Consider the following 20,316-nt stretch of genomic DNA (forward strand, 5'->3'; position numbering starts at 1 on the left):
CCTCGGCCTCCCAAAGTGCTGGGATTACAGGCATGAGCCACCGCACCTGGCCAACATCCCCCAATTCTTTAACAAAGATCTGTTGGAAGAATGGAAGGACTAACCCATACCTTCTCCTTCTAGACAGAGAGGATAAATAAGGTCCAGGAGGGGTCACTGGACTCCAGAGACACACAGCAAGAAAACACAAAGCTGGGAGTGGATGGGGAGAGCAGGAAAGAAGTCTGGACCCCAACGCATCTGCCCAATAAACTAGAGATCAGTCATCTGCCCAATAAACTAGAGATCAGTCCTTCTGCGTCGATGAGTCAGCATTTTCCCTTTTCTTACTGGCCAGGAAATGCCAAGCTGAGTCAGTTAGACCAATCAGAATGTATTCCAAGGCTCTGCAGGAGCCAATAGTAGGTCTCTGAGGAGGGTGGAACTAGAGCCCACATGACCATGATAAGATCCCCTCCTGTCTCTTGGCTCCTTGGCCCACCTCCAGGCCTGTGCGCCTCTGTCCCTGGGCTTGGGTGGGGCCTCCTCGGACTACTCAAGTAAGATAATCTGATGGGCAGCACCCGCTCCTATTCAGACCCCTGCCCCATTACTCAAGCCGGAAACCTGGAATAGCAGTTCCTATCAGATCTCTGGATCACGCCAACAGGATGTGTCTGTGTTCGGGGGACAATGAGTCCGGGGGCGGGTGACAATGAATGAGAGAGCTACAGGCAAAGCCCCTCCCTCTCTCTTTCCCTGCCTTCCTCTCCTCCATCTGCTCCATTCCCTGCAAGTGACGCTGACAAGAAGGCAGGAGGGTGGCAACAAATGCATAGTAAACCCACAGTTGCACTTCCACATCTGGGCTCAGAGAGGTGACCCACCCACAAACAGAGGCAGTGTCAGATAGGAGCCAGGCAGACACGCCCCAACAGCACGCTGTGCAAGCACATTTTGAACACCAGGTGATACGGTTTGGCTGCATCCTCACCCAAATATCATCTTGCTGTAGTTCCCATAGTTCCCTCGTGTTGTGGGAGGGACCCAGTGAGAGATAACTGAATCATGGTAGTGGTTTCCCCCATACTGTTCTCAGGGTAGTGAATAATTCTCACAAGATCTGATGGTTTTATAAGGGGAAACCCCTTTCCCTTGGCTCTCTCTCTTCTCTTGTCTGCCACCATGTGAGATTTGCCTTTCACCTTCCACCATGATTGTGAGACCTCCCCAGCCACATAGAACTGTGAGTTCATTAAACCTCTTTCTTTTGTAATTTGCCCAGTCTTGGATATGTCTTTATCAGCAGCATGAAAATGGACTATTACACCAGGGAATCCCTAAATAATCCTATTCCTGAGAGGTGACACTGATCCCTGGTCTTCAGACCTTCACTGCTCAGACTCAGAGATGTGATTCTCTGCTCATTCTCTCCAAGTCACACTGTGCCATTGGAACAGCATGCTTCTCTCTTAGTATCCTTATCCTTCAAGGTCAAAGGTCAAACTGTGATTACGGTCAGCAGACACACATGGCAAGCCAGAGACTGAGAAGGCAGTATTTGACCAATCATTCTTTCTTCCCTGAGAAGACTCTCATTGATCCACAGATGCTGTGTCTGGGGGCCTAGCCAGAATTTTCTGCACATAAAGACATCCCATTTCTGGTTGCTGACTCTGAGGCTGGCTATCAACTGTTTTGTTCCAACTATAAGGTGCTGGGTTCCCTGAGGACTCACTCACTTCTTGGGCTTCCAATTACATTGGTGGGAATAGCCCCCAGCTGGGACAGCAAAGTTCTAGCCAGCCAAGCAAGGCAGGGTGATGGGGCATGTGTTGAGACCCTCAGCATGGTGAGGCTAAAGAGCTCCAGGACTCACAGCTCCAGGCCCTTGTTGGCCCAGTCAGTGTGCGCAGGGACTAAAAAGGCAAATGGGATGCTTTGGCCTCCAGGCCCTTATAGTCAGTGCTATTCCTCTGTCTGGATCCTTTACCCTGGGCACATTCACTTGGAGGCTTCCTTCTCCCCACCCAGATCTCATGTTACACATCACCTTCTCGGAAGGCCCTTCCATGTGAATCAGCCCTCTTGCCAGCCCCATCACTCTCTAGCCATCATAGTTTGCTTTTTCTTTGCAGCTCTCATGACTATCTGAATTGTTTCCTTATATGTGTATCATCCACTAGAAGCTGAGCTCCAGAAGCCCTTGCCTGGCAGATTCCGCACCATGTCGCCAGTGTGCAGAACGGTGCTGACATCACAGCAGGTGGCAGGCCCACAAATCCCAGCAGCAAACGGAACTGGGCCTGTGTCCCACCGTCCACATCTCCAGCTTGGGCTTGGGTTTCCCACCACCCTGGCTGCAGCCTCCCCCAAAGACCACCTGCCCCTGATGCTGCGTGCGCCTTCCTGTGGATGAGATGTCACTGAGCAACACGTCACCCACGGAGCAGGATCCCTCAGGACAGTGGGTCACACAACCGGGGGGCACTGCCCTGGCCCAGGCATTACTAGGCTTTCATGTGCTTTCCAGTTCTGCCACTACTCGCTATAGACCCTGGCCATGCCCCCTCCCTCGGCTCAGCTTCTAATCTGCAAAATGGGATGCCTAGGTCATCACATGACAACTCACCATGATTCCAGTTTAGGCTCAAATTCACCCCCTCTAAGAGGTATTCCCCGACCATCCCCCTTAAAAGAGCCCCGTTCCCGTTCCCCTCCTATCAGTTCTCGTGTCTGCAGTGCCCTCTTTCCTTCCTAGCCTCGTTGCTGTCTGACATTGTCTTGTTTGTACGGTTATTCGTTTCATGTCCATCTCTCTCATTGGGTATCAGCTCACCAAGGGAAAGGACTTTTTCCTATTCGCCTAGATATCTCAGTGCTTGGAGCCATAGTAGATGATTTAAAGTTTGCTGAATGAATAAATCCATCCCTGCCCTGTTTCCTGCCTGGGCTATTGTGAGACTCCAATGAGACCATGCGGTTGAAAGCTCTCAGTAAAACTGTCTAAACTCTCCCAACAGAAGGTGACCCTTATCATGAGTCTCTGACCTCCCACAGCAGGGGGCAGTGACACAGTCTCCTGCAGACTCATCCAAGCACTGAAGCAATCCTGCCTCCAGGGCCAAGAACAGCACACGCCTTCCTATGCCAGCGCCTTTTTATCCCCAGACTCCTGCTTCTCCACAAAGGTTGCCCTGCTCTCTAGCACAGGCCTCAGAGTCAAGTGCTGTGCCAACCTGCGGGCACACACCACAGGCTGGCTCCTGGGCTCTTCTCTGTGCCTGAGCTCATACCACTGCAGGCTGGCATCTGAAAACATGTGCCTGGTACACCCCCACCTAGGCACAGCTATCCCATCCCTGTGAGTACACAAGTCTTGTCCCCACATACAGTGAGTGCACACACACATACATGGGGCTGAGAGCCCCAGAGACCCACCTTCTTTGGGATGGCTGGCCAATGGGCACAATCTTATCCTCATAGAACCGCTTCATTGCAAACCGGTCCAGAGCCTGGTCGGCGCTTCAGGGAGAGAGAGGTGGTCAAAAGAGGCAACTCCTGCATCCAAGAACCCCTTGTTTTCCCCACCCCTGCTCCCTCAGACCTGCAGAGCCCTCTGGCCAGCCCTTGTCCTACAGGGAAGACAAGCCTCTTCCCCCTGCCATCCTGTGCTGAGAAGCTTTCTGGAAAAGAGTGCTTCAGCATCTCTCCAACCGTGTGGGGCAAGACTCAGCCCAGGCTTTAAAGCTCAGCAGCCTGGGAGCCCAGCTCAGGTCTACCACTTACAAGCCCCATGTCCTGGTACAAGTTCGTGAATCTCTCTGAACTTCATTCCCTCACCCATCAAATGAGGGTGATAATTGCCCCTTCCTCAAAGGTGACTATGGAGATGAAGGGAGGGAACATCCATAAGGAGCTTGGCACACGTGGCACACAATAGGGGTATAGGAGTGCAGTAGGGGTGCAGCCTCATCTTTGCTCATCATTAAGCAAAGATGAGACTGGCTTGGGTTGCTCAAAGTCCTAACACTACAGCCTCCTGGCAGGCCCTCCACAGAAGATTCTACCCGTCCTCACAGAGCGTTCAGAGAGATCACTTTGAAATGAAAAGATCACGAAGCTCCAGTGACTTCCCATCACCCTTAGAGCAAACTCCAAAGTCATCAGTGAGACCACGAGGCCCCTGGCTCTGCCACCTCCTAGCTTACCCTCCTCTTCCTCTTCCCTCACTTGCTCAGCTTCAAACACCCCAGCCCCTCCCATTCCCGTCCTTCCTCTTCTCTCAGTGTGCAGGGCTCATCCTGCAGGCTTGATACGGCTCAGCCTTTCCCATCCTGGTCACTCAGATCTCTGCTCCAGTGTCGCCTCGTCAAGAGGCCTCTTCTGACCATGTACCCGCCTCGCCACTGCCCTTCTCGAGTCCCTTTACTCTTTCATGATAATTAGCACCTGCTATTACTAATGTATTGTTTACGTGTTTAATGCCCATGAAGACAGTGACCTGGCTTTGCCCTCTGCTGCATTCTCAGCACCTAGAACAGAGCCTGGCACATTGGCTGTCCAATATTTACTGTTTTTTTCTTTTTGAGACAGAGTCTCCCTCTGTTACCCAGGTTGGAGTGCAGTGGTGCCATCTCGGCTCACTGCAACCTCCGCCTCCCAGATTCAAGGGATTCTCCTGCCTCAGCCTCCTGAGTAGCTGGAATTACAGGCACCCGCCCCATCACGCCCAGCTAATTTTTCTATTTTAGTAGAGACAGGGTTTCACCATGTTGGCCAGGCTGGTCTCAAACTTCTGACCTCAAGTGATCTACCTGCCTTGACCTCCCAAAGTGCTGGCATTACAGGTGTGAGCCACTGCGCTTGGCCATATTCCTTGTTGAATGGATAACAAAATGAATGGGTGAATCCCTCTGCCTCTCTGAAGAGTGGGATAGGAAAGGGAGTCAGTGACTGGATGTTCTTTATTCTTGTTCCAAACACCTAGGTAGGAAGAGGGTCCTCTGTTGTCCAGAGGCAGAGGAATGCATGAGACAACTTCTATATTCTATATTCTATATTCTATATTATGTTGCCAGACCCAGATCTGATCCGACATTTCTTTCTGACTCCCTTCCTGCTGGCCCAGGGAAAAAGAAGGCGGTTTGGTAAGGAAATGTGGCTCTGAGGAGCTGGCCGCATGGGGTGCTTAGGACAAGGCCTGCCTCCCAAGTCTGCCCCACCAGAGCCCCCAAAAGAGAATTGGACTGTCTTCCCTCCCACCCTCTGTCCACAGGCTCCTGCCTCAGAGCTGGGGGCCCCTGCGCCCGTCCTCATCGCTTCTTGTTCACTCTGTGCTTATCCCCTCACTCCAGGGAACAGAGAGGCTGTGGGTGGATGAGACGAAGGGGGTCACACTGTCAACGTTCCAGAGGATGGGCGGCTCCAGGCCCCTCTTACCTGGCAGAAATGTTGCTGTAGTGCATGTAAGCCGCGATGACAACTCCTATCCTGCCTCGGTTTCCCTGAAAGAACCCCCAAACACAAAAGCATTTATTTCTAAGGCCAGCCCTGCTGCCCCAGAGCTTATCGAGAAGCCTTGGTGGAAAGGAATTGGGGCTGGAGAGAGGGGTGTGGATTTAAGGGAGAACATAAGGAGGAAGGAGGCCTCAGGGGAGGGAAACAGGTGGGGACTAAGTCTCAGAAAAAACACATCTGATCATCCACTGCCGTGGACATAAGGTGATGTCACCTGCACTTCTTAGAGGTGCCCCCCAAGACAGAATCTATTATCCCCTAGAAAGAAAAATACAGACTTATATGCTCACAAAATTCAAGGATATAGGCAGGTACACACGATCATCCAAGGACACATTCAGGCACTCACACACACACACACACACACACACACACACACCCCACAGCTCTGACCTTGTTGTGTAGAACAACAACATTGTGGGGGTCTGCGTTGAGCCATGTGTCCATGGCCTTACAGATGCTGCAGATCTTCTCCAGGGCTGGGGTGTGGAGATCGGGCCAGCCAAATTCCAGTACCTGCAGCCCAAGCCATGAGTGAGAAGAGGGCAGAAGCCCTGCAGAGTCAACCAAGCCAGCGGGAGCCGCCCACGCCATGTGCCAGTACCTGGGCGGCGGCCCGCAGCTGCTGGTTCCTGCCAGGACTTGGTTCCTCCCTGCCCACTGGTCAGCAAGGAGGCAGGGATGTGAAAAGTAAAGGCCGTGCATGACCCAGTACTCGGGACGCTGGGTCCAGGTCTTGGCCCTGGCACTGACTCACTGTGGGGCCTTAGGCCTCATGTCCTCTTCTAGTCTCAATTTCCCCATATGTGTGTTTAAAAAAAAAAAAAAAAAGAAAGGCTTGGAGCTGATGACCCCAAGGTCCCTATCATAGAACTGACCTCCAGCGTGCTGAGGGGCCCCAAGCACTGCCCTCAAGCTCTTCTCCCACAGACAGCCCTGAGGCCTGGCTCAGGCTGAGAGAGGAAAAAGCAAAGGGCTGTCTGATGTTCATGACTCTTTTCTAAGCCCTGGACACACAAACCATCCACTTTTCAGGCCAGTCAAGAGCAGCCTTAAGGACACAAAGGGCAGACCTGAATAGCGGGCTTCGGGCCTCTCAAAACCTTTCTAGACTCACCAACTTTAAAGTAAAAGAGAACTCTGCAAGGACCCGTAGAGCACACCTAATCCAGCCAGGCCACTTTCAGAGGGGCACACTGAGGCCCAGAGAAGTCCGTCACCACCCCCAGGGTCACAAAGCAGCATGTACCAAACTCTCAGAGTTAGGAGCAGATGCCCATGGCAAAGCCCGCACACAGCCCCCCGAGCAAACAGAGTAAACAGCAGCAGCAGGGCCAGGCTCGCTGGCTCACGCCTGTAACCCCAATACTTTGGGAGACCAAGGTGGGCAGATCACTTGAGGCCAGGAGTTTGAGACCAGCCTGACCAACATGGTGAAACCCCATCTCTACTAAAAATACAAAAATTAGCCAGGCATGGTGGCGGGCGCCTGTAGTCCCAGCTACTCGGAAGGCTGAGACAGGAGAATCGCTTGAACCCGGGAGGCGGAGGTTGCAGTGAGCTAAGATCAAGCCACTGCACTCCAGCCTGGGCGACAGAGGGAGGCTCCATCTCAAAAAAACAAAAAAAAACAAAAAACAAAAAATGGCAGCTGGAAGGTCAAAAGCAGCAACTCCCAACTGCTTTAAATCCAAAAACTAAACATCTCACAACTCCAGCCTCACCCAAGAGACTCTATGTACTCCCCAGCAGGCAGACCTGGGTGGAAAGTCACTGCCCCAAGCTTTGCTTTCTGTAATTTATATTATGGAAAGGATAAATAGATCATTTTCCATTTTCCAGATGTAAGATGGCACTCTGACTTTGAATAGGCTTTTCAAACTGTCACAGCATTTTCTCCAAGATTATTATGTGGGAACCACGGAAAGGGAGTCCATTTGTTCTCCTTCTCCTCCCCCACCCCAAAACAGCCACTGGCTCACCTTGGCATGGAGCTTCGTGATGTCAGGTCTCCGCTCAGAGAGGTTGAACAGCTAGAAGGAGAAAAAGGAAGAGAGCATGAGGAGGTGAGAGTGAGGAGCGCAGCGAGGGGAGAGAGAACCATGGGCTGCTGGTCCCAGAAAGGACGGTGGCATCATCACCAACTTCCTCTGAAGAGCCCACGACAGCACCCAGCAGGGCATCGACGTCCTCCCACAGCCAGGGGCCTGGCCACGAAACAGCCATGAGCTCCCTGAACCTCCTGTGCCTGCTCTCACTCTCTCCCCTGATAGGAATTCTATCCATACATGAACATGCAGGTGAGTCCCAGCAGACACACCGTCACCAAGAGGAACTAAACTGTAGGTCCTCAGGATGAAGACGGAGAGAGAGAGAGATGAGGACACTGAGCCACCCTGCTCCATGAGCTGATGTCCTGAATGGAAGACGAGAAAGGGATGGAACTTGTCTCCAGTCCCACTTGCCTCTCGTCACACTGAACGGGAATCCAACGGTGTGAGATGATAAGTAGTTGGCAATCTCTGGTTTCCATTTCACATACAGACCTTAGAACTTCATCCCATGAGGCTGCAACTTCTCTGTCACCAGACATCCTCCATCAGAGGGGCAAACCATCCTGGGTGGTCCCAATCAGACCCTTGACATACCTCTCCCAGCACATGCCTTTCAATGCCTGACCACTGGGGTCCCATTCCTGACCACTGGAATCCCACAGAATTCCCCAGTCTCTGGAATTCCTGCCTCTACCTCCGAGGGGGGCATGCAGAACTTCCCACCTCCACCCCACTGCCTGGGAAACTCAAAGGCCACTGTGTCGTCTCCTGGGGAGAAAAGGGGACAGCCCAGTCTGGAATAGGCAGGATAGAGAGAGGGGTGGTAGGGCACCAAGTCCCATAGAACCCTGGACTCCTAAAATCAGAAATAGGTGGATTTTCATCCACTCTTGCACTCTGTAAAGGAATACACTTTATTACGTTACAATAGCCATCACTCAATGAATGTCTGCCACCTGCCAGCCTGTGTTCGGGACTTTACATCTAACAGCTGGCTTAATTCTCTCACCAGCCATAAGAGGTAGATCTTAGACCCACTATACAGATGCAGAAGCTAGGGCTTAGTGAGGCTAAACAGCCAAGATCATGTAGATAGTAAAATGAGAGCCAGAATTTGAACCCAGATCTTTCTGATGTTTAAAGCCAGGCTCTTAACAATGCCCCAGTGCAGCTAATAGATGGGTCTCTATAGTGGTTGAATAGTATCCTCAAAATGTCATGTCCGCCCAGAACTTCAGAATGCAACCTTATTTGGAAACAGTGCCTTTGCCAATGTAAGTAGTTAAGGATCTCAATATGAGATCAACCTGGATCTAGGGTGGACCCTAAGTCCAATAATTGATGTCCTTATAGGAAGAGAAGACACACGGAGACACTGAAGAAGGCCACATGGAGATGGAGGCAGAGATTGGGGTGATGCGCTACAAACCAAGGAATCCCACCAAAAGCTAGGAAAAGGCAAGAAGGGATTCTGCCCATAGGATTCAGAGGGCGTATGGCCCCCTCAACACCTTGATTTTAGATTTCCAGCCTTCAGAACTGTGAGAGAATACATTTCTGTTATTTTGAGCCACCAAATTTGAGGTAGAGTCATCACTTGGTGTCTATGGGGTGTTTGGATCTAGGACCCCTCCACCCCGCCATGGACAGTGGATATCAAAATCCATGGATGCTCAGGTCGCTTACATAAAATATGTACTATTTGCATACAACTTGCATATAAAAAATGTACTGTTTGCATATAACTTATGCATATACTTCCGTAGACTTAGGTTACTTGTAATACCTAATACAATATAAACGCTCTGCAAATAGTTGTTCTGCTGTGTTGTTTTTATTTGTATTGTTTTTTATTGTTATTTACTGTTGGGTTTTTTCTGAGTATTTTCAACTCATGGTGGATTGAATCCACAGAGGTGAAACTCATGGATAGAAAGGGCCACCTCATTTGTTACAGCAGCACTGGGAAACTAATGTGGCCTCCTATATCCCACCTCAAACACCCTGGGGGCAGCCACCTGACGTTGTACAGATCAGATCTGTGGGTCCAGTCCACAGGCACCTCCCTCTAAAATGGACCTGAGCCCTCCTCTGGGGCCAAGGACGGATCAGCCTTTCTACGTTAGTGGAGACCACGGCCAGCACCTCTCTCCCATGTGCTAAGGTGACTCCTCTGGGCCAGGCCAAGCCAGGTGCCAGCAACCCAGGGTCCCTTAAGACACATGTTACCAAGACTCTGCCCTCAGACTTCTCAGAGGCACCGACCCTGTGCCAGCTCTGCCACTTCCTGACCCTGCAACCTTAGGCAAATAACCCCACCTCTCTGTGCTCTAGCAAGTGCCTGCTTGCTAGGGCTGCTGCAAAGGTTAAGTGCGTGGAAAGCAGTTGGAACAGGGCCTAGCTAGCAGCAAGCGCTTGATAACCTGAACTCTTACTGTTACTCTCTTCTCCTGGCCAGCACACACATGCACACACAGAGTTCCAGACGCCACATTCCAGCTGCAGCACACTGCTTAGAGTAGAGCTGGGCTGGAGAGTGATTGAAGACTCAGGCAAGAGAGCTGCCTGAGGAGAAGGGCAGATAAACAAAGCGAAGAGGGTGGGCTGGCACAGGGGCTGGTGGCAGGGATACCAGCCATGAAGAGGTGGCTAGCAGATGGAAGCATAGAGGGCACAGGACGATGGGCATGAGGCCCCATCCTCACCAGGTAGTTGCCTCCATGTTTGGACTTGAGCATCTGGGCCACCTCACGGAGGTTGCTCCGGAAGTTCTCCTCATTGGCTGTGCTGGGGAAGGAGACAGCGATGATCCTCTCTGTGACGTACACCAGGTCCAGCTCACAGCTGTCCTCCATGGTCCGGCTCACACTCATGTTTCTAGGGAGACAGCAGGCAGCAGAGGTTCCAGATCAGAATCCAGCCCACAGGGAAGGCCCCAGATAGCTGCACCCCATACACATCCTGTGTGACCCCCAATTGCAGTCCAGGGTGCTTGGCTGCTCTTCAACCCAAGGCCAAGGCCAGAGGTTCCCTCTGGCAAGGCCAGTGTGGCCAGCTTGGGAGTGCCGGTGAGAACAAGCTGGGTAGGGCTGGCAAGAACCTCAGGCCATTTCAGAACCAAACTGATAACACCATTTCTTGGTTCCCATCAGTCCACTGCCTTCCACCCGTGACTCCAGAGCTCAGAGCCAGGGCCAGACTGGCCCAGGAACCCGGAGCTCTGGCTCCCGACACTGTGACTGCCTGACCAGGCAGAAGTCTCCCGAAAGGCCCCAGACTGCTCTGGAAGAGGAAGGAGAGCCTGCCCTGAACGCTCTCCAGCCCTGGAACGGAGCCTTCCACTGCCCGCCCCTCGCTCTCTCAAGTTGTGGAGTGGGCGGGAGACCTCTCAGGAGAGAGGGCAGCTCGGGTGACATGTTCACCTGGGTTCCAGGTAAGCCAGACCACAGCACACATTCCAGCCCTCCCGGAGGCAGGCCGACTCCTGCCCTTTGTTCCTTGGCCTTCTCCCCACCTCTGGCAGCTCCCACCGCCTGCCAGAGCTGCTTCTTGGCAGCGGCCTCCCTGATTTCTAAGGGCCCGGGAAACAAGAGGGCATGGAGCCCTTGCTGCTGCAGTGGTGGGTAGCTGCCAGCACCATGCATTTCCCGGAGTGTGGGGAGCTCCCTGGGCTGGCCGTCCTCTCCACTGGGCACTGGGTGAGGAAGGGAGGGGCTCACATCTTTACATCTCTCCCAACTTTTCTTCCGGAGGAAGGGTCCAGGATGCCCACTGGGGAAGCCCACCTCTTGCTTCTAGAAGCACCTCCCCCATCCCTCCAGCTTTTTACCCCTTCATCAACCTCCTAGTGCCTCGCTTCCCCCTCTATCAAATGCAGGCAGCACTCACATTTTGTTCTGCTAACCTTTCACCACAGCGGGATAAAGTGGAGAGTAGAGGACAGCGAAAGGAATACCGCCGGGATATTTAAAAGTTACGAGGCGCCTTTCTGGCACTAAACAGAACAAGCCCCCGGATGCTGAAAAGCTGCGAAGAATCCAGACCTCCACCAGGGTTCAATCCCAGCCCAGGTGGGGCGTGGAGGTGGGGCAGCCAAGGATGAGGCATGGCAGGACCTCTCTGGTGGGATGACGGGGGCCCGAGTGGGATTGGGGACCAGCACCCAGAGGTAAGGAGCCCGGTTTGAGTTTGACTCTGAGTCCCGGCCACTTCTTGTCCCTACGGAAAGTTCCTCATTGCAGCTGTGGGGGTGAAGTTTCTATCTCAAGCCAACTGCCTACTCAAGGACAGTTCTTGTAGGTGGTGACCAGTTTGGGACAAGAAGCCACATGCACACATACCTGCAAGCAAGTGGGTGTGAGGGTGGGGAGCCTCAGCTAACTTGCAGCATCCCCTCCTCCCCACCCTCCAAAACCCCTCTCTGTCCTGGCTCCAAGAAAGAAACTAGAATGTCAGAAAAACTCGCAAGCCCAAGCTCCTACGATTTCAGCCTTTCCCTCAGCACAGGATGGGGAGCAAGAGGTGCTGGTGAGGGCTGTGAGTCAGACGTGGCCCACAGGGACGCTGACCCGCCCCTGTCTACAGGCTGGATCCCAGGAAGGATGCAAAGGCAGAACAGTGCCACCAGCCGGACAGCCTCAGCATCACACTCTGCATCCATCTGTCCAGGTCTGAGGGAAGGAGGGGATCTTCTAAGAAGCCACCTCCAGTCTGTGGACAGCCGGCAGCGGGGCCAGAAACTGCCAGGGGCTTCAACTCTACCCCAAGGCTGGCATCCCCGATCATCTCAGGAGCCTCGGTGGGTGAAGGTGAGGCAGAGGGGGAGGGGAGCAAAACAAACTCTCTGGATCACCAAGACACAAAGTCCCTCGTGCATCCCCTTCCCCCAGCCCCTGCCAGCCTAGCCAGATAGGGAACTTTCCTTTTATCAACTACTCTGCCCAGTCAGAACCCCCTGTTTGCAGAGAGGAAGAGATCCAGCACAGGCCTCGATGCCCACCAGTCCTAAATGCAAATCCAAGTGCTGCTTCTTGGTAGCTGTGTGACCTTTACAAGTCACCTCAACTCTCTGAAACGCAGCTCTACCAAAGGGAATAAAATACATACCTTGCGGGGTTGTTGCAAGGACTAGATGAGCTCATGCAGGTAAATAAAGACTCAGCTCAAGGGCTGGCTAAGAGCTCAAAACACAACTGTTGCCAAGGGCATCTGCACCCATCCTCTCCTGTGCCTTTCACATTTGCCCACACTCCCCGCCCGTGGCTCTACGGCTGCAGTCTGGGGCATCCAGAGTCAAGACTTAACAGGAACATCCACAGTGACCCCCCTGCTTGCACTCCCGCCCCCCGCCCCCATGGGACAGGCATACCTGATGGGCTGGAGGTGGGGCTGGACACTCGGGGTGACCCTGGCGGAGCCCTGAGAAGGAGAGAAGAGAAGTGGCATTATGCAGGGGTGGGCAGGATCACAGCAGGAGCACACCAGAGAGCTGTCCACAGGAGCAAACACGATCCTCTTCTCCTTTCCCTGCCAACATTCCGACCCTGCCACCCTAACCCGTGCAAAAACACAGCCCGCCCGAAGCCAAAGCCATCAACACTGATTCCATGTGAGTGTGCCTGCCTGTGAGCAAGCCCCAGAGGGACAAAAGGAAGAAATCCCGAATGCTGAGGAGTGCACACCACCGGGCTGGTGCCATCCACACTGAGGGCACACTCAACAGTTATGGACTCCATGGAAACACATTTCACTTTGATTCACTCACCCACACAAGAGAAACCCCAAGAGGAGAATACGACTGCCACCACGAAAGAAACAGGAGCGATGAGAGTAAGGCGCCCCTCTGTCCTGCCACCATCACCCCACACTTCTCTGCTTGAAAGCAGTGACGTCAAGTCATTCAGTTGAGTTTAGAGACCAGAACAGCCAGGTGGAGCATGCAGGAACCAAGACGAGGCCTAAGGCAGTGAGCCATGCTCCTGAGAGCCCACTCCCCACTGTCTGTGGCAGACAGTAGCCATCTCACCCACTCCCCTTTTCACAGCTGTCGAGTGGTACGAACTTAAGCAAATGGGCCCAATCCATCCCTGGGCAGCAGGATGGCATGGCGGGTGTGAAAGCACAGGGTCAGAGGCCCACAGACCATGGAGTTTGGATTCCAGGATCCTGCTGGGCAGCCCTGCCAGTTGTAATGTAACCCCTCTGAGCCTCTTGTAATGTTACATGTAAAATGGGACAACCTTCAGGCTGGCGGTGAGAATCCAAAGGAGTTATGCATATAAGGCACTTCGCATCACGCCTGGCATTCGCCAGATGACCGCTGTTGTTTCTGTCGTTACTTTTGTATCAAGAAAAATGAAAAGGGTAGTTACAACCAAACATTCACCTCTATAGAAAATCAACACCCTGCATCGCCTCTACCCATCCTTCCAGCCACCTCATAGGATGCAGAATCGGGATGCCCTGCTTCTAGATTCTCAGACCTCCTGAGCCCATTGATACCTTCCAAACACCCATGTGCCTCTCAGAAAATGGCCTTTTCCTCCCACCAACTTGCAGCCTCTTCTTTGAGGAGACAGGACCACAATCTGCCAAGAAAGGAAGAAACTGAGGCGCAGAATAACTTACCCTCAAGTCCCTAGGAAGTTGATGGCCAGGCAGGATTCACACTCCAACCTGGGGCTTGACCACGGGGTCTCCAAGAAGAAGAGACCCTGCACCCCTCTCCTGGCTCTACAGTGCCTACGAGGCAGGATAGGTGGGCTCCGAGGCCCAGCTCCCAGCTGAGCCCCAAGTTAGAGCAGCTCTGCTAAGAGGGGGACCCTCCATCCAGCCTTCGGGAAGAAGGCTCTGCCCAGAGTCCGCTCTGTCCCAGCTGCCTCGGACCAATGAGCAGCCCCGCAGCAGTGAAGGAGGGAAGAGCCAAGTGGGGCTATGGGGGGAAGTTTGTAAGTCTCACAGCTCTTCTGGCCCTGAGGACTCCAGTTTGCATGAGTCAAGCTTGGGGGTGGGGGGATTAGAGAAGGGTGGAGCTGGGAGTCAAGGAGTGATTGTGTTTGGTTTTCAAGACCCAAATCAGGCTGTTCCAAAGCTACCCGCTCAGAGGAACACAGAAACCCAACACTTCATCCATCTCCATTCCACTGGTCCCTAATGAGGAGTCCCTGAATCTCCCCAGGCCCTAGGCCCTGCTCCAGGCCCCAGGGCCACCCTGCTATAAATAGCCCCTTGGGTTTCATCTGTTGCTGATCCGTAGCCACTTTTGGAGGAAGCCACCACAGCTGCTTTGAACAACTGGAAGCCACAACGGTAGCCAAGACGTGAGGTGTGGCCGGGAGCATGGGACCAGACCCAGGGAGCTGGAGAAAGACAATGGGCCATATTGAGATGGGCTTGGCAGGGGGAACTGGGGAACTAAGGGGAGCTGGGAGCCTGCAAAGGTGCAGGGGTAAGCAGGACGAGCAGGGCAGCAGACCTGGCTCCCGTTTCCCCACCGCCCTCTTCCAAACGTTACAACACTCCACATTCCTCAGCCTCCCCACCCCAAAAAAAGCCAGCGAAGATAAATAAAAACTTGGCCCAAACAGAGTCTGGCCAGGCCGCCTCCAGAGGTGATAAGGCAAAGTCCAAGCCTGCTCTGCTCCACCGGGCGGGGAGGGGAGGGGGGCAGGGGGAGGAAGCCACCCTGGACAGTGACCCCACTGCGGAGGATGGGGGACGAACAGCTGGGACTGTCATCCCCTGATGAATCACTGGGCTGCCCTCTCACTGACGGGGCTTCCTGTTTTCTGCAAAGTTTGGGGGCACGTGACCCTTGCTGGCAGAGAGAGAGCAGACATGCACGGTGACACGTCGGAGTGTCGGTGCACACAGACAGAACTCAGAGAACAACAAATGGGCTGGGGCGGGGGGACGGCATGTCAGCAAACACACCCTAGTGCTCCAGAAACACAGGTGACCTCACACGAGGCTAGAGGTGGCGCCTTTGGAAGCATGCCTCATCGTGTAGCTTTTTACAAGCACGGTGGGAGTAAGTCAAGGCATCCGGTCATCCCTGAGCCTCCAATCTTCATGCTCATTCTCTCATTCAGCAAACAGCCACCGAGTGCCACCAGCTGTGTGCCCGGCCATGTTCCAGGGGACAAAGGAAGTGAAGTCCCTGACCTCAGAGAGCTTATATTTTACAGACCATGATACTCATCAACAGACCAGCGTGAGGAGTAGAGGTTCCGTCTCATTTACCCATCTGTAAAATGGACCCCGTACAGTGCTCACATAATCTTCTGCCTACTCTGCATAGAACTCCTAGGGAAAACGACTACAGGACTTTACAAACTATTTTAAAAAGAAAAATAAGTTTTCTGCCTGCCTGTAATCCTATTCTTTTCCTCTCCGGGGATCACAAAGCACTTTACCCACATGGCTTTGAACTTCTTCCTACCTCCTCTCAAGACATAGATCGATTATAGAACTTTTCATCCAACTCTCTAAACACCAAACAGAACTCTCCCCTATCCTCACCTCCAAAACACAGTCCTTCCTTTGCTGAAAGGGCACCATGAAAGGAGACTCCACAGCCTCCCAGACATAGTGTCTTACTTTTCTCACCGTCAGGAAGTTCCTCATGGTATCTAACCCTCATCCTTCCTGCTGCACATTCAGCCGACTCTTTTTGCCTTGGTCCTCACTGCAGGCAAGAGCTGATCACCACTCAGACACTACTGGGTCGCTCAAGGTCTGTGACCCCAAGTTCTGTTATCTGCCGCCTTCTTCCCCGTCATGAGGCAAGGAGCAGGAACCCCCAGCCTTGGGTGGGGTTGGTTTGAAGCAATGCCTCTGTGGGAAGAGCCCTGCCTTCCTTTGAGGTCCACAGACCAAACACAACAGCTCAGGACCAAAAGAAAAGCCATTTCCTGAGCCCAGGTCCCCAGAGGGGCACAGTTGGGAGGAGGGTCTGTAAGCGAACACCAGGGGCCTTGTCAGGCAGCCAGAGATTGGTGACTGACCTACGTCAGGGGCCCGGCCCCATTCCTACATCTCCTCTGGGGGCTGTGGCCAACCCCCACATAGCACCCCCTTCAGCCACACCCCTTCCCCTCTCCTTCCTGCGCACTAGCCTGGATTTTTCCAAAACAAAGTGCGACACAGCACACTGTCCACAAACTCCACTACACACCAACTCGGCAGGAGGAAAACAGCCATTCCTGCCTGTGAGTCCTGGGCCGTGAGCCAGAGACAGCAACGCAGCTTGACAAACAGCCACATTATCACAGCAGCAGGCCCAGGTCCTCCTCCCCCGGGGTGGACTGCTGGAGAGTCCCGTGGCTGGGCAGGGGATTGGCTCAATGACCCTGGGGCCAACCCAACCTGAGACAGGTGACAGGAGCCTTAAACTTTAGGTTTTCTCTCCTCTTTTGCAGTACACAGGCCGTTCTAGTAACTGCTCACTTGCTTACCTTTCCAAAGCTCATCTTGTCCCTCCTCCCATATCCAGACAAGACAGCACACTTACCCACCTTGACACACAGGCACAGACACATCCATCCCAGATCACCAATACTTTCTTCTTAAAAAAGTCAAAGAGCCTCAGTCACAAATAAACGGCCACCTCTTTCTTCCCTAGGACCAAGGTCATGCACACTCTTGCAATCAAAAGTTCTTCGTGATGTCTAACTTCACTCTCTCTTGCTGTAACTCTAGTTGACGGGATCCATCTGGCCCAGGCTGGGAATGTGGGGACAGCAGCTCTAGGATTTGGCCCCTGAGTGTGCCCAGACCATTGGCTAGAAGGCTTGGTTCACACACCATCACCCTGTCCCTTTGCCAAAGGTTAGGAGTTCGGGATAACACCAGACCCCAGCAGCAGTCCCAGGAAGGGATGGAGTGGCGTTCACCGAATCATTCAGCAATGCCAAGCCTCTGTTTCCTCATCTATAAAGTGGACTCATAGGCTCTGCCATACAGGGGTGTCAGGAGGATCTCAAAACAGCTAACACAGCTCCCAGCCCTTAGTCAAAATAACAGTAATAAGAATGGCTCACAGTTATTAAGCACGTATGATATATTTTGAGTACATTAAGGTTGTACATCCTTGGTAGTAGGTACACACAAAAAATTAGGTTCCCCCTGCACCCCAGCCCCAGAAATATCACAATCAGGGACAAGGGCCCCTCCCCAGTACGAGTACCCCATGCCCAGAGGAACTCACGCATACCTTGAGCAGAGCCTTCCCCACTAATTTAAGAGGCATGCTCCCTGCTCCACCTGGAGAGGTCCCATGCGGCCCTTGGGATGCTGCCGCTTTGTAGGGCTGGACATGCAGGACTGCCCCAGGGCAATGTGGCGGTGGCGGTGGCAGTGGGCTCACCACAGGAGTCAGGCTGCCTATAGGAGCTGCCCCTCCTGCTCCCGCAGCACTCCCTCCAGGGCCCTCCCCACCGTGGGTCAGGCAGCTGTCAGATGATAGGGCCTCGTGCCATCAACATCTACCCCTGTGCCAACCACCAAAACCACTCCCTGTTCCTCTGCAGCCCAGGGCGGGTGAAGATGGAGGGGCCACCACAGGAGACACTGTCAGAGAGGGGCAGGGAAGAAAGGAGAAAGCCCCACTGTGCTGGGAGTCTGCCCCTGGGTTGTGGAGACAAGCCCAACCCCAAACGAGGCTCAAAGCACGTCCTGGAAGAGCCCCTGAGCCCTTCTGCAGGATCCTTCCATTTCAGGCATCCGTCCCTTCCCCTCTCCCCAAAATGGGAGGCAGGAGGAGCCCAGGGTGACCGGTGGACCCATCTACCAGCCTCCTCCTGAAGCAACAGCATCTAAGCCACACAGTGGTGCTTGCTATTTTCTAAGACTCTTGTCTCCAGGGAAGCAGGCCCTACCACTTCCCCAAGGACTAAGACGGCCCCCAGAGTCAGGGCTCCTTCTCTGCCTCAGCCCTCAGTTTCCCTTGCTGTGGTTTTGTGCATTTCCCCTTGCTCCCCATGGCCAGGCTGCCGTAGCATGCCCTCTCTCCTCCCGCCCGGCCTGAGCACTGAGGCCTGGCGCAGTCGCGGATGAATGAGCTCTGGATCCCGCTTAGATGGAGGTGGCAGCCAAGACTAAGGCCCAGCCTGTAAGGAAACGGGCCTGCCCACAATCCCAGCCTCTCCTTCTACAGAGAGGTAAGGGAAGCCCACAAAACAAGGCATTATCCACCTCCCACCCCATTCCCCCTGGCCACCAGGGCCCAGCCCCATCCTTCTTCTCCCCCTCCACACTCACGTTGTCCTCGAGGCTTTTCCGTGTGTTTCCACCCCGGGAGGCTCCTTCTCCCTGCAGACAGAGAAAAGGCAGTCAGAGAGGGGAGGCAAGAAAAATAATCAAAACGCACCCAGGTCTTCCACCTGCTGGGTTTGTCAGGAGTGGCAGATGAGGAGGTTGGCAGAGCGGCCTGGAAATAACTCTGGTGTTTGTTTCACATTTCTTTGCTCATATCAAGGCCTCCTCAGAGCTGACCAAACCCTCGTTTACAACTCACAACCACCTCTGTGGGAGATACTGTTACTCTCATTTTGCAGATAACAAAACTGAGGCACAGACAGGCTCATGCTTTGGCCACAGTCACACAATTAGAACCTTGGCGGAGTCAAGATTTGAACTGAAGTCCTTCATCTCCAAGCCCATGATTTCCTGCTGGTCATCACCAGGAGACCTCTCTCAGCAGTTAACCTCAGTTTCCCCACTGCGGAACCCACCTCCTTTCCTCCCTTCAATCTTCACATAGCCTGGGGGAAACTGTCCGTCTCTCAGCTAGGTCAGAAAGACCTGTTTGGAAAGATCTGCCTGGCTTTCTCACATTCTGCATATTTCATAAGGAAGCCCACATTTAACTACCGGCTGCTCCCTCTCAGCTCCCACCCCGCCTCTCCCTCTCTGCCTGCCCAGTTGCCTAGCAGCCCATTTCCGAACACACAGGGATAGTCAGATGCCCTTCTGCCAGCGTCAGCAGCCACCCCACTACTTCCCCGCAAGTTCCCCAAATCTATTCTGGAAGCATTTCCCCAACCACATCTGTCCGCTCTCCCCCAAATCCACTCTCCACTTCTGGCCTTCTCACTCCTGCTCAGGCTGTTCCGGCTCCCCCCACCACCATCTGCCATCACTCACCGTATCCACTACATTCTTTGGTGTGTTCTCAGTGGTGATGGGCTGTAGACAGAAGGAGAAACAGCATGAGCATGCATGAGCCCTCAGGGCAGACATCCCAGGGATGGGCTCTCTCTCCATGGCCGGTGGCCCTGATGGGCAGAATGCCCTCTGAGACAGGGATGATGAGGCCAACCCAAGACTCAGGCATAATCTGGTTGGCCCCAAGCACAGGGGGAAGAGTTTGGCATGTGGAAAACCATCCTAATAGTGCTAGAACCATCCAGTTCTACAAACCTTCACCAAAGACCCATGCTCCGTGCCCGGCATCAGGTCTCTGGTTCATACAGTTACTGACCCCTCAAATTGGAGGGGTCAATGACCTACAGCATCTCATTTATTCCCAAGAATCCAGGGAGGTGAGTCCCATTGCTACCTTTTAGCCCCACTCTACAGATAAGAAACTTAAATGACTGAGCCAACATCATCAACTCTAACAGAGATGGCAGGATTTGAACCCCATCTTGGGGCTCCAAGTGATATCCCAACAGCCTGAAATAGTGCAGCCAGCCAGTCTCATTACTTCAGTGGGCTTTCAGGCCGCCCACCATTGGGCCTCACACACCTCCATTTCCAAGCA

The 20,316-nt window shown here is 53.4% G+C and overlaps 1 protein-coding gene across 3 annotated transcripts in view; it reads right to left on the minus strand.

Moving 5' to 3' along the window:
- The window catches only part of LOC111548341 (tensin-1-like), a 37,816-nt gene extending 19,828 nt beyond the window's left edge, over nucleotides 1–17,988 (minus strand). For all 3 annotated transcript variants that reach the window (XM_023220763.2, XM_023220773.2, XM_023220755.2), the window contains exons 1-7: nucleotides 17,767–17,988; nucleotides 12,922–12,971; nucleotides 10,259–10,430; nucleotides 7,482–7,532; nucleotides 5,893–6,015; nucleotides 5,422–5,486; nucleotides 3,421–3,504 (exon numbers count right to left, since the gene is read on the minus strand). In XM_023220763.2, coding sequence (XP_023076531.1) covers nucleotides 3,421–3,504; nucleotides 5,422–5,486; nucleotides 5,893–6,015; nucleotides 7,482–7,532; nucleotides 10,259–10,430; nucleotides 12,922–12,971; nucleotides 17,767–17,802 — 581 coding nt within the window. In that variant the 5' untranslated portion in view covers nucleotides 17,803–17,988. The remainder of the gene's footprint in view (nucleotides 1–3,420; nucleotides 3,505–5,421; nucleotides 5,487–5,892; nucleotides 6,016–7,481; nucleotides 7,533–10,258; nucleotides 10,431–12,921; nucleotides 12,972–17,766) is intronic.
- Between the last annotated feature and the right edge of the window lie 2,328 nt (nucleotides 17,989–20,316).

The sequence above is a fragment of the Piliocolobus tephrosceles genome, chromosome 11 (assembly GCF_002776525.5).
Source record: "Piliocolobus tephrosceles isolate RC106 chromosome 11, ASM277652v3, whole genome shotgun sequence".
Lineage (NCBI taxonomy): Eukaryota > Metazoa > Chordata > Mammalia > Primates > Cercopithecidae > Piliocolobus > Piliocolobus tephrosceles.